The sequence below is a fragment of the Triticum urartu genome, chromosome 1 (assembly GCF_003073215.2).
Source record: "Triticum urartu cultivar G1812 chromosome 1, Tu2.1, whole genome shotgun sequence".
In the NCBI taxonomy this organism is placed as follows: domain Eukaryota; kingdom Viridiplantae; phylum Streptophyta; class Magnoliopsida; order Poales; family Poaceae; genus Triticum; species Triticum urartu.
In genome coordinates, this window is record NC_053022.1 from 510,434,799 (window position 1) to 510,447,677 (window position 12,879).

The 12,879-nt window shown below is 42.6% G+C and overlaps 2 protein-coding genes across 4 annotated transcripts; both read right to left on the minus strand.

Moving 5' to 3' along the window:
• Nucleotides 1–356: 356 nt before the first annotated feature.
• LOC125523695 lies at nucleotides 357–2,503 on the minus strand. The gene is made up of 2 exons (XM_048688766.1): nucleotides 2,000–2,503; nucleotides 357–844 (listed from the first exon to the last, which is right to left on the minus strand). The coding sequence occupies exons 1-2, from the start codon at nucleotides 2,360–2,362 to the stop codon at nucleotides 818–820; spliced, it is 390 nt and encodes a 129-aa protein (XP_048544723.1). The 5' UTR covers nucleotides 2,363–2,503; the 3' UTR covers nucleotides 357–817.
• An 8,009-nt stretch (nucleotides 2,504–10,512) lies between these two features.
• On the minus strand, nucleotides 10,513–12,523 carry LOC125523647 (glutenin, high molecular weight subunit 12-like). 3 transcript variants are annotated; one of them, XM_048688706.1, is made up of 2 exons: nucleotides 11,703–12,523; nucleotides 10,513–11,621 (listed from the first exon to the last, which is right to left on the minus strand). In XM_048688706.1, the coding sequence occupies exons 1-2, from the start codon at nucleotides 12,442–12,444 to the stop codon at nucleotides 10,681–10,683; spliced, it is 1,683 nt and encodes a 560-aa protein (XP_048544663.1). In that variant the 5' UTR covers nucleotides 12,445–12,523; the 3' UTR covers nucleotides 10,513–10,680. The 3 variants fall into 3 exon arrangements, with proteins under 3 accessions (XP_048544663.1, XP_048544670.1, XP_048544656.1); XM_048688713.1 differs by having other exon boundaries at nucleotides 10,513–11,602; nucleotides 11,684–12,523; XM_048688699.1 differs by having other exon boundaries at nucleotides 10,513–12,523.
• Nucleotides 12,524–12,879: the final 356 nt, after the last annotated feature.

A 12,879-nucleotide genomic window follows, 5' to 3' on the forward strand; every position in this document is an offset into this window, starting at 1 on the left:
AGGAGCACGCGGTAACGAGCAAAGACTCACGATCGATGTGACCCCGTCGCCCCGTCTCGAGTACTTGCGGCAAGGGCTAAGAATGCCCGGCCACGCCTCGTAAGTATCTCGCGGGCACCTTCCAGGTCAACCCGACTCCACATCACTCGCTATTAAGCTCGCGCGGGTACCTCTCAGGACCGACCCGTCTTTACTAACATGGCTCAGTGCAAATTCATAGTAACCATAGTAACTGTGTGTCTAACACCAAGGGGAAAACCCGAGGAATCACCCCCGGTGAATTCCACTCGATGTTATGATCAAGGTGAACGTAAGAGGATCCACCCTCGAGGTTCACACTTGAGGGGTTGCACGACAGAGCCGTAACGGAAGTGGTTAAGGAGGAAATCACCCTCGATGATCACGACCGAATAGCTACACTACAGAGATCTCATCAGGAGTGATGTATGAGGTTCACCCTCGGCACTCTATAGTAACTCTATAGTGTCATACAACTAGGGGGGTGATGTGCGGTGTCGGGGCCTGGACGTCGATCACGTTGATCGAGTCATCGAACATAAAGCGGGGCAACTGGGACAAGGTGGGGGTCACTGATTGATCACTAACCAACCTATACTAAGCAGTTTAGGATAAGCAGATAAGTATGAAAGCCAGGTAACAAAAATATAGGCTATGCATCAGAGTAGGATCATACAGAAAGCAGTAACAGTTCTAATGCAAGCATGAGAGGGAAAGAAATGGGCGATATCAGAATGCTCAAGGGGGGTTTGCTTGCCTGGTTGCTCTGGCAAGGAGGGGTCGTCGACGACGTACTCGATCACAGGGGCGGCATCGATCTCGGGGTCTACCGGAGAGAAGAGGGGGAAGAAACAGTAAATGTAAAGCAAGCATAGTATCACAAAGCATAACATGGCAATATGCTGAGCCGGGTGTGACCTAACGTATGGCTACATGATAAAGGTGAAGGGGGAATTCAACCGGGAATGATTTCCCGGTTCCGGACTTGTGTCATACACATGACCCGAGAGGGAGTGTTCCATGTTCAGCATGCTAGGGGCATGTGACAGATGAACGGATCGCGTATTCGGATTCGTCTCGTCGTTCTGAGCAACTTTCATATATAAAGTTTTTCGATCCGAGCTACGTTAATTTTCTATGAATTATTAAAGTTTTAGCGATTTCCTGAAATTATTATTAAATATTAAATTTGACAGAAATTGAATAATGACATTAGCATGAGGTCAAAGTGATGTCAGCGGTCAACTTTGACCTGTTGACAAGTCAAACTGACAGATGGGTCCTACTGTCATAGAGACAGTTTAGTTAAACAATGTTAGATTAACTAATCTATCTAGTTAACTAGGTTATTAAGCATGTTAATTAAGTTAATTAATTATATTGCTAATTAATTATTATTTTTACTTTTTAATTTTATTTTTCGTTCCTTTTTTTTACAAGGGCCGGCCCACATGTCATAGGATACAACTAAAACTAAGTGTAATATAAATTAGTCTAACAAAGGGACTTGTTTTAGCTGGGGATTAGCCCCTAAGCTAGCAAGGGGCCGGCCACACACGGCCGTGGCAAAAGCCAGCCACACACAGCACGTACGCACGCACAACACGCACAGTCACAACTCACGCACACACACACACTGCGCTCTCACGCACCACGGCCATGGCCTTTGCCGTGGCTAGCATCAAGCAGAACAGAGGCAAGGCAGCGCAGAAGCACGCAAGGAGCATCAGCAGTGCGGCGGCAGTACGCAGCAGCAGCGGCCAGCAGCAAATGGAGCAGCAGCGCAGGCACGCACACGCAGTAGGGGCGGGCGAGCACGGGACAGCAGCAGCGACAACCGGCAACAACGATAGTAGAAGAAGTAACAGGCGGCAGCGAGCGCACGCACATACGCGTACACGGGGGTTCGAGCTCGACGGAGATGACGGCCTACGGCGTCCAAATCGAAGGGCTAAAAGGGGGACCCGAGGGAGAAGCTCACCCCGGTTCTCGTGGACGAGGTTAGAAGGTCGGAGGCGGCCCGGAGCAGTGGCAACGACGACGAGTTGGTGACGTCCGCGGCGGAGAAGGGCTCGATGGCGAGCACACGGACCGTCCCGGCTTGAGGTGGTCCCCGGAGCGGACGGATCCGGCCGCGGCGGACCTCCTGGACATGCTCCCGCACGCCGGAGATGACGGTGGCCGCGGATGACGGCGAGGTCGGCGGGGCAGAGGCGGACCGGTCAGGGCGCAGAAGGAGGAGGGGGCGCGAGGGAGAGAGATGCGAGGGGCTAAGGTTTCGGTGGGGTGTGGGGGTTCCCTTATAGGTCAAAAGGAGGGGCTCGTGGCAGCCATCCATGGCCATGGCGCCGTGGATGAGCGCCACGCCCTCCTGGTCTCCTGTAGAGGAGGAGGGAGAGGTGGAGGTGGGCTGGTTGTTTAGCTAGATGGGCCAAATGGCCCAGGGGAGGAGGGTTTCTCTTTTCTCTATTTTTATATATATATTTTTTCTGTTCCAATGTTAGCTGTTGTTTTCTATTTAAAAGTAAGACTAAATGAGTTTTGTTAGATTTTATACTTGTCACATAAATCAAGTACATTATTTCTAGGAGTCACAAAATGTTTGAGGCCAAAAGGAGATGTTTAACCATTTTTAGAAATTGAAAAGGCCAATTTAGATGCCGCTGGACCACTAAATAATTTCCAGGGGCACTTTGGGAATCCAAAAGGGGTTGGTTCCAACATGAAAAATATCCAGGGATTATTTGGCACACTTTGACCATTTTAGTTTTCATGTTTGGAAAATTTGAATTTTTTTACTTTGAATTTGAGTTTGAACATGAACAGTGATTTGGATCAAGTGAGGATTAGCAACAGTAGTGTGATGACATGGCACCATCAACAGGGGATTACTGTAGCATGACACCGGGGGTGTTACAGAGAGAGAGAGAGGGGGGGGAGGGAGATCACTTAGCGGGGTGGGGCCGGGGGGAAACGGCCACTTTCTTTGTCGTCTGCTGGCTGACGGCAAATAAGCTTTGTCGCCCGCTAGCAGACGGCAAAGAAAGTGGCTGTTAGGTCGTCCTCATAGTCCGCCACCCACCATCTGCAAAGCTTCTATGCAGTTAGCTAGCAGACGGCAAATACCTTCTTTGACGTGTGCTCTTTCTTTGCCGACAACTTTATTTAAGCTGATGGCAAAGAACTTCTTTGTCGTCAGCTAGCAGACGGCAAAGAGCTGGCTGACAGCAAAGATCCTGATTCCAGTAGTGACTAGCATGAATGTAATATCACCATAATCATATCTCAAAACAATCATAAGGAATCAAACTTCTCATAGTATTCAATGCATTTTATATGAAAGTTTTTATTATGTCCCTCTTGGATGCCCACCATATTAGGACTAAATTCATAACCTAAGCAAATTACCATGCTATTTAGAGACTCTCAAAATAATATAAGTGAAGCATGAGAGTTCATCAATTTCTTCAAAATAAAACTACCGTCGTGCTCTAAAAATATATAAGTGAAGCACTAGAGCAAATGACAAACTACTCCAAAGATATAAGTGAAGCACACTAAGTAGTTGAATAATTATGCAACTATGTGAAGACTCATTCTCATAAATAAACTTTCCAATCTTAAGTACTTTATTCAAACAGCAAACAAAACAAAATAAAATAATATTACATTGCAAGGATAGCACATATCATGTGAAGAAGCAAAAACTTATGTTAGAAAGGTGGGATGCCAACCGGGGCATCCCCAAGCTTAGATGTTTGAGACTTCTTGAAATATTATTTTGGGATGCCTTGGGCATGCCCAAGCTTGAGCTTTTGTGTCTCCTTAATTCCTTTCATATCGCGGTTTTCGTAAATCTCAAAAACTTCATTCACACAAAACTCAACAAGAACTCGTGAGATAAGTTACTATAAATCCATGCATAAACCTTATCATTCTCTACTGTAGAAAATCACTAAAGTTATTATTTGATATTGCCTACTAAATGCCTCTGCATATTTAAGAGTCCTATATTCAAATAGAATCATTAAACAAACAAACATATGCAAACAATGCAAACATAACAGCAATCTGTCTAAACAGGATAGTCTGTAAAAAATGCAAGAGGAATCATACTCCTTTAACTCCAAAAATTCTGAAAAATTACCACATTGTAGAAAATTTGTTGTTACTAATTGTGTAAAAATTTCAAGATTTTATCATGTTCTAACTATTCATCAATATTCAAAACATAACAACAAACTTTCTGTTTTTAAAACAGCAACATATAGACTTGCAAAATAAGCATGGTAAAGGCTGTACTTTACCTTTTTATTGAACTAAAAGATGCAAAACATTATTCTAAATAACAGAAAGCAAATTCTAATAAAATAAAATGATGCTCCAAGCAAAACTCACATCATGTGGTGAATAAAAATATAACCCCAAGTAAAGTTACCGATGAATGAAGACGAAAGAGGGGATGCCATCCGAGGCATCCCCAAGCTTAGTTGCTTGGGTATTCCTTGAATATTACCTTGGGGTGCCTTGGGCATCCCCAAGCTTAGGCTCTTGTCACTCCTTATTCCGTAGTACATCGAAACTTCACCCAAAACGTGAAAAGTTCACAACACAAAACTCAACAGAAAATCTCATAAGCTCCGTTAGTATAAGAAAATAAATCACCACTTTCGGTACTATTGTGAACTCATTCTTTATTTATATTAGTGTAATATCTACTGTATTCCAACTTCTCTATGGTTCATACTCTCCGATACTACTCATAGATTCATCAAAATAAGCAAACAACACATAGAAAACAGAATCTGTCAAAAACAGAACAATCTATAGAAATCTGGATATTTCAAATACTTCTGTAGCTTCAAAAATCCTGAGAAATTAGGAAGTCCTAAGAAATTTGTTTATTAATCTTCGGCAAAAAGAATTAGTATTTTATCACGCTTCTGCTAAAAATACGATTGTTTTCCTGAATGCAAAGGTTTCTGTTTTTCAGCAAGGTCGAATCAACTATCACCACAAAGCCATCCCAAATGTCTTACTTGGCACTTTATTGAAACAAAATCCATAAAACATGATTACTACAGTAGCATAATCATGTGAACACACAAAAAAAGTAGGGTTAAATATTGGGTTGTCTCCCAACAAGCGCTTTTCTTTAATGCCTTTTAGCTAGGCATGATGATTTCAATGATGCTCGCATAAAAGATAAGAATTGAAACATAAAGAGGGCATCATGAAGCATATGACTAGCACATTTAAGTCTAATCCACTTCCTATGCATAGGTATTTTGTGAGCAAACAATTTATGGGAGCAATAATCAATTAGCATAGGAAGGCAAAACATGCATAACTTCAAGATTTTCAACACATAGAGAGGAAACTTGATATTATTGCAACTCCTACAAGCATATATTCCTCCCTCATAATAATTTTCAGTAGCATCATGAATAAATTCAACAATATATCCATCACATAAATCATTCTTTTCATGATCTACAAGCATAGAAATTTTATTACTCTCCACATAAGCAAATGTATTTTCATTCGGAATGGTGGGAGTATCATAAGAAACTCGAATACTATAAATTGTTTCCGTATTAAAAGAATAATGTTCAGAAAAAGGGTAATCATAATTATGACAAGCTTTATAAATATAATCATCACTACATTTTATAACATAAGTGACATCACAATAATCATCATAAGTAGCAACTTTGTTGTCATCATAATTGATGGAAACCTCTTCCAAGATAGTGGAATCATTACTAAATAAAGTCATGACTTCTCCAAATCCACTTTCATAAATATTGCAATCATCATAAATAGGAGGCATACTATCATCATAATAAATATGCACATCAATACTTGGAGGACTAAAAATATCATCTTCATTAAACATAGCATCCCCAAGCTTGGGACAAACATTAATTGCAGCAAATAAATTCTCAAACATGTCATTTTCATCAAACATAGCATCCCCAAGCTTGGGCCTTTGCATATCACAAGCATAATCACTCTCATCATTAATAGTATGAATAGCACCAATAGTATAGCAATTATTATCACAACTTTCTAAGTTGGTGCCAAAAAGATTTTCAAGGTTATAACAAGTATCATTACTTTCCCAACCATAATCATCATAATGAGTAATAGGCATAACAATGATAGGAGCAACATCATCTGGGAGGGATACCTTTTTACCTTTGCTTCTCCATCTTTTATTTTTCTTCTTCACATCATGTGTGGGTTTTATCACCCTTTTGGAGCTCCTTATTTATGATATTGGTTGAATAAAAGGCTCCTCCTCATTACTTGATTCATCATAAGAAAAAACAGGAGGATATTGGGAAACCTCTTCCCCTTCATTAGTATTCTATTCATCTTCTATTTATTTTCTTATGATGAATCAGGTAATTTACCGCACAATACATATAAATTTCCTCTATATCAAAATAAAGAAATTTATCAAGGTTATATTTTGGAATGCCCTTAGTTATACGTTTTATTTCTTCATAACCCAGAAGCAAACTAAGTTCATTATGATGCGCAAGGGAAATCAAGTCATCACAACTTTTGGACACGATTCGATCATGAAACAATTTGCATTGGAGATTTAAATGACCATGTTCATTGCAAAGTTCACAAGGATGGCTAAACATATTAAATTTTTAGCACAAACATCTAGCCTCTCTTGCAACCATTTAGTTTCTCAATGCTTATACTTCTTGCAAAATCTATCTTCCCTTTTTGGTATGTAACAACAAACTCTATGCAGTCCACAAAAATTTACATGCTTATAAGAAACATTTTTATCATGACTAGTGCAATCATCATTAGTACTATGGATATTCAAAGAATTCATACTAACAACATTGCAATCATGCTCAACATTCAAAGATTGTATGTCAAACATTTTATTGCGTTCTTCCTCTAGCAATTGAGCACAATTATCGGAATCCTTATTTTCACAAAAGACATTAAAAAGATGAAGCATATGAGGCAACCACAATTCCATTTTTTGTAGTTCTCTTTTATAGACTAAACTAGTGATAAAACAAGAAACTAAAAGATTCGACTGCAAGATCTAAAGATATACCTTCAAGCAGTACTCCCCGGCAACGGCGCCAAAAAAGAGCTTGATGTCTACTATGCACCCTTTTTCTTGTAGACGTTGTTGGGCCTCCAAGTGCAGAGGTTTGTAGGACAGTAGAAAATTTCTCTCAAGTGGAGACCTAAGGTTTATCAATCTGTGGGAGGCGTAGGATGAAGATGTTCTCTCTCAAACAACCCTGCAACCAAATAACAAAGAGTCTCTTGTGTCCCCAACAAACCCAATACAATGGTAAATTGAATAGGTGCACTAGTTCGACGAAGAGATGGTGATACAAGTGCAATATGGATGGTAGATATGGATTTTTGTAATCTGAAAATATAAAAACAGCAAGGTAGCAAGTAACAAAAGTGAGCGAAAACGGTATTGTGATGCTTGGAAACAAGGCCTAGGGTTCATAATTTCACTAGTGCAAGTTCTCTCAACAATGATAACATAATTAGATCATATAAAAATCCCTCAACATGCAACAAAGAGTCACTAATAGCGGAGAACAAACGAAGAGATTATTGTAGGGTACGAAACCACCTCAAAGTTATTCTGTCTGATCGATCTATTGATCTATTCTATAAGTGTCGCAAATAGCCCTAGAGTTCGTACTAAAATAACACCTTAAGACACACATCAACCAAAACCCTAATGTCACCTAGATACTCCAATGTCACCACAAGTATCCGCGGGTTTGATTATACGATATGCATCACACAATCTCAGATTCATCTATTCAAACCAACACAAAGAACTTCAAAGAGTGCCCCAAAGTTTCTACCGGAGAGTTAAGACGAAAACATGCACCAACCCCTATGCAAAAGTTCACAAGGTCACAGAACCCGCAAGTAGATCACCTGAATATCCCATTGTCACCACAGATAAACACATGCAAGACATACATCAATTGTTCTCAAATCCTTAAAGACTCAATCTGATAAGATAACTTCAAAGGGAAAACTCAATCAATTACAAGAAGGTAGAGGGGGAAAACACCATATGATTAAACTATAGTAGCAAAGCTCGCGGTACATCAAGATCGTGTCATATCAAGAACACGAGAGAGAGAGAAAGAGAGAGAGAGAGAGAGAGAGAGAGAGAGAGATCAAACACATAGCTACTGGTACATACCCTAAGCCTCGAGGGTGAACTACTCCCTCCTCATCATGGAGACCGCGGGATGATGAAGATGGCCACCAGTGATGATTTCCCCCTCCGGCAGGGTGCCGGAACAGGGCCCCGATTGGTTTTTGGTGGCTATAGAGGCTTTTGGCGGCGGAACTTCCGATCTAGGTTCTGTTCTGGAGGTTTGGGGATATATAAGAGGTGTTGGCGTCGAGAACAAGTCAGGGGAGTCCACGAGGGGCCCACAAGTTTGGAGGGCGCGCCCTCCACCCTTGTGGAGGCCTCGTGGCTCTTCTGGCCCAACTCTTTTGCTTCGGGGGCTTCTTCTGGTCCAAAAACAATCGTCGTGAAGTTTCAGGTCAATTGGACTTCGTTTGATATTCCTTTCCTACGAAACTCAGTAACAAGGGAAAAAATAGAAACTGACACTAGGCTCTAGGCTAATAGGTTAGTCCCAAAAATCATATAAAATAGCATATAAATGCATATAAAACATCCAAGATAGATAATATAATAGCATGGAACAATCAAAAATTATAGATACACGTTGGAGACGTATCAAGCATCCCCAAACTTAATTCATGCTCGTCCTCGAGTAGGTAAATGATAAAAACAGGTTTTTTGATGTGGAATGCTACCTAACATATTTATCCATGTAATTCTCTTTATTGTGGCATGAATGTTCAGATCCGTAAGATTCAAAACAAAATTTTAACATTGACATAAAAACAATAATACTTCAAGCATACTAACAAAATAATTATGTCTTCTCAAAATAACATGGCCAAAGAAAGCTTGTCCCTACAAAATCATATAGTCTGGCTATGCTCCATCTTCATCACACAAAACATTTAAATCATGCAAAACCCCGATGACAAGCCAAGCAATTGTTTCATACTTTTGATGTTCTCAAACCTTTTCAACTTTCACGCAATACATGAATGTGAGCCATGGACATAGCACTATAGGTTGGAGACGTATCAGGCCACCAGGGAGCGACAAACTGAGGGGGCGCGCCCCACTCCCTCGGTGCACCCTCTGAGCTTGTGGGCTCCATGGCAGGCCTTCGGTGCTCATCTTCTGCTATATGAACCCATTTGCCCTAGAAAAAAATAAGAAGACTTTTGGCACGAAGCGCCACCGTCTCAAGGCAAAACCTGGGCAGGAGCAATTTTGCTCTCCGGCGGAGCGATTCCGCCAGGGTAACTTCCCTCCTGAAGGGGGAAATCGAAGCCATCGACATCACCAACGATCCTCTCTTCATGGAAGGACCAATCTTCATCAACATCTTCACCAACACCATCTCATCTCAGACCCTAGTTCATATCTTGTATTCAATCTTTGTCCCCAAATCTCATATTGGTACACGTGGGTTGCTAGTAGTGTTGATTACATCTTGTAGTTGATGCAAGTTGGTTTATTTGGTGGAAGATTAAGTGTTCAGACCCTCAAGTATATTCAATACACCTCTGATCTTGAACATGAATATGATTTGTGAGTAGTTACTTTTGTTCTCGAGGACATGGGAGAAGTCTTGTCATAAGTAATCATGTGATGTTGGCATTTGTTTGATATTTTGATTATATGTATGTTGTTGCTTCCTTTAGTGGTGTCATGTGAATGTCAACTACATGACACTTCACCATACTTGGGCCTAAGGGAAGACATTGTGGAGTAATAACTAGATGATGGGTTGCTAGAGTGGCCGAAGCTTAAACCTTAGTTTATGCGTTATTCAGTAAGGGGCTGATTTGGATCCATATGTTTCATGTTATGGTTAGATTTTTCTTAATTCTTATTTCGTAGTTGCGGATACTTGCGAGAAGGGGTAATCATAAGTGGGTTGATTGTTCAAGTAAGAACATCACCCAAGCACCGGTCCACCCACATATCAAAATATCAAAGTAGTAAACACGAATCAACTAAACATGATGAACGTGACTAGATGACAATTCCCATGTGTCCTCGAGAGCACTTTGCTTTACATAAGAGAATGTTCCTGCTTGTCCTTTGCTATAAAGGATTGGGCCACCTTGCTGCACCTTGTTACCATTGTTACTTGTTACTTGCTACGAATTATCCTACTACAAAACTATATGTTACCGTTACTTCCAGTGCTTGCAGAAAATACCATGCTGAAAACGGCTTATCATTTCCTTCTGCTCCTTGTTGCATTCAACACTCTTACTTATCGAAAGGACTACAATTGATCCCCTATACTTGTGGATCATCAGTATGCATCAACACAATGAGATGAGACATGCAACACATACTATACAACACCCATTTTGTTCTTTTTTTAGCTGGAGAAGCTTTTCATTTTGCATCATTATTGGGGTCTACTCTAGTTACATGAAAAACCATGAACACACGTCACGTTTATTGGATAGCTAAGGTGCATGCATGCCCAAGCACCATGCAAGCTGCAGAGAGTTCTATCACTGGCTAGCCGACAATGTGTCGCCCCCCTCCATCTGGCACATTGTCGGCAGCTGTGCCACCGGATGGTGCGCCTTTGCCACCTTTGGGCTGGCCGCTTGCTGCTCCACGCTAACATGGTATGGGCTGTCGTAGCCTTGTTGCTCTTGTCCTGATTGTTGCCCTTGTCCTGGTTGGTGTCCTTGTCCTAACTGTTGCCCTTGTCCTGACTGTTGCTCTTGTCCTGGCTGCTGCAGAGAAGTTGGGTAGTATCCTTGTTGCCCTTGTCCTAGTTGTTGCGCTTGTCCTATTTGTTGGCCTTGTCCTGGTTGTTGCGCTTGTCCAGAAGTTGGGAAGTGCCCTTGTTGCCCTTGTCCTGGTTGTTGCCCTTGTCCTGGTTGTTGCGGAGAGGTTGGATAGTACCCTTGTTGCCCTTGTCCTGGTTGTTCCTCTTGTTCTGGATGTTGCCCTTGTCCTGGTTGTTGTGTTTGTCCTGGTTGTCCTTGTCCTGGCTGCTGCAGAGAAGCTGGGTAGTGCCCTTGTTGTCCTTGTCCTGACTGCTGCAGAGAAGCTGGGTAGTGCCCTTGTTGACCTTGTCCTAGTTGTTGCCATTGTTCTGGCTGTTGCCCTTGTCCTGGCTGTTGCAGATAAGTTGGATAGTACCCTTGTTGCCCTTGTCCTGGTTGTTGCTCTTGTTCTGGTTGTTGCCCTTGTCCTGTTTGTTGCCCTTGTCCTGGTTGTTGCCTTTGTTCTCGCTGTCCTGTTTGTTTCCCTTGTCCTGGCTGCTGCAGAGAAGCTGAGTGGTGCCCTTGTTGCCCTTGTCCTGACTGCTGCAGAGAAGCTGGGTGGTGCCCTTGTTGCCCCTGCCCTGGCTGGTGCTGAGAAGCTGGGTAGTGCCCTTGTTGCCCTTGTCCTGGCTGCTGCAGAGAAGTTGGGTAGTACCCTTGTTGCCCTTGTCCTGGTTGTTGCCATTGTCCTGGTTGTTGCCCTTGTCTTGGCTGCTGCAGAGAAGTTGGGTAGTACCCTTGTTGCCCTTGTCCTGGTTGTTGCCCTTGTCCTGGTTGTTGCCCTTGTCCTATTTGTTGCTCTTGTCCTAGTTGTTGCCCTTTTTCTGGTTGTTGCCCTTGTCCTATTTTTTGCACTTGTCCTGGTTGTTGCCCTTGTCCTGGGTGCTGCGGAGAAGTTGGGTAGTACCCTTGTTGCCATTGTCCTATCTGTTGCCCTTGTCCTGGCTGCTGCAGAGAAGTTCGGTAGTACCCTTGTTGCCCTTGTCCTGGCTGCTGCAGAGAAGTTGGATAGTACCCTTGTTGCCCTTGTCCTAGTTCTTGCCATTTTCCTGGCTGTTGTGGAGAAGCTTGGCCTGGATAATATGACCCCTGCTGAGGAGATATTACACTTGGGTAATACCCTTGTACTGTTTGTGAAGATGTTCCCCCAAATATTCCTTGTTGGAGTTGCTGCAGTGGCGTGGTCTCGCGAGGGTAGAAGGATCCGCCCTTGGGCGGCACCGCGGTTTGCCCATATTGTCTTGCGACTTGGCTGACGGCGACGGGGCGACACTTGGCACTAATATCTCGGAGCTGCTGGCAGCACCGCATCTGGAGCCCCGTGCTCCATGGCAGCCGGCCGGCCAACTGTTGGTCCACGACCAGCCGGCATGCCTCAAGCGAGCTCTCCTGGAGCTCGCGCTCGCACTGTAGTTGCCTAGAGGCCTCACCTTCAGCGACGGTGAGAGCCACGAGGCCAATGACTACTGTCGCAAAGAGGACCAACCGCTTAGCCATTTTGGTGGACTGTCAGTGAATTGATCTCTATTTTGTGGTGCTCGGTGTTGTGGGTGATGATGAGATTGTGGGGATTGGTTGGGCTTTTATAGGGACGTGGTGAAGGTTCATGACAATGGTTGTGTGTACGGTGATGTTAGTTCAGCCTAAGAAGAAACACGAGAAGAATAAAGTCAGTTGTAAAAGAGCAATTTGCCAACACAAAAGAAGCTGGATAAGCAAGGAGCAATTGGAGCTTTGCAAAACAGATTTTTGGACGGTCTGCTAAAGCCACGTAATCAGTTCAATCCTAATTCTGGCTTTTGGGTACTATTTACAGAAGTGTAGACGTTTGTATATCGATCTGCTATTTTTATCTAAAAGAAGTGGTTATGCAGTGGAAGGTAGCTTGCATGGATAAGGAAAGTTGATAAATCATCTTTCAAAATCACATTT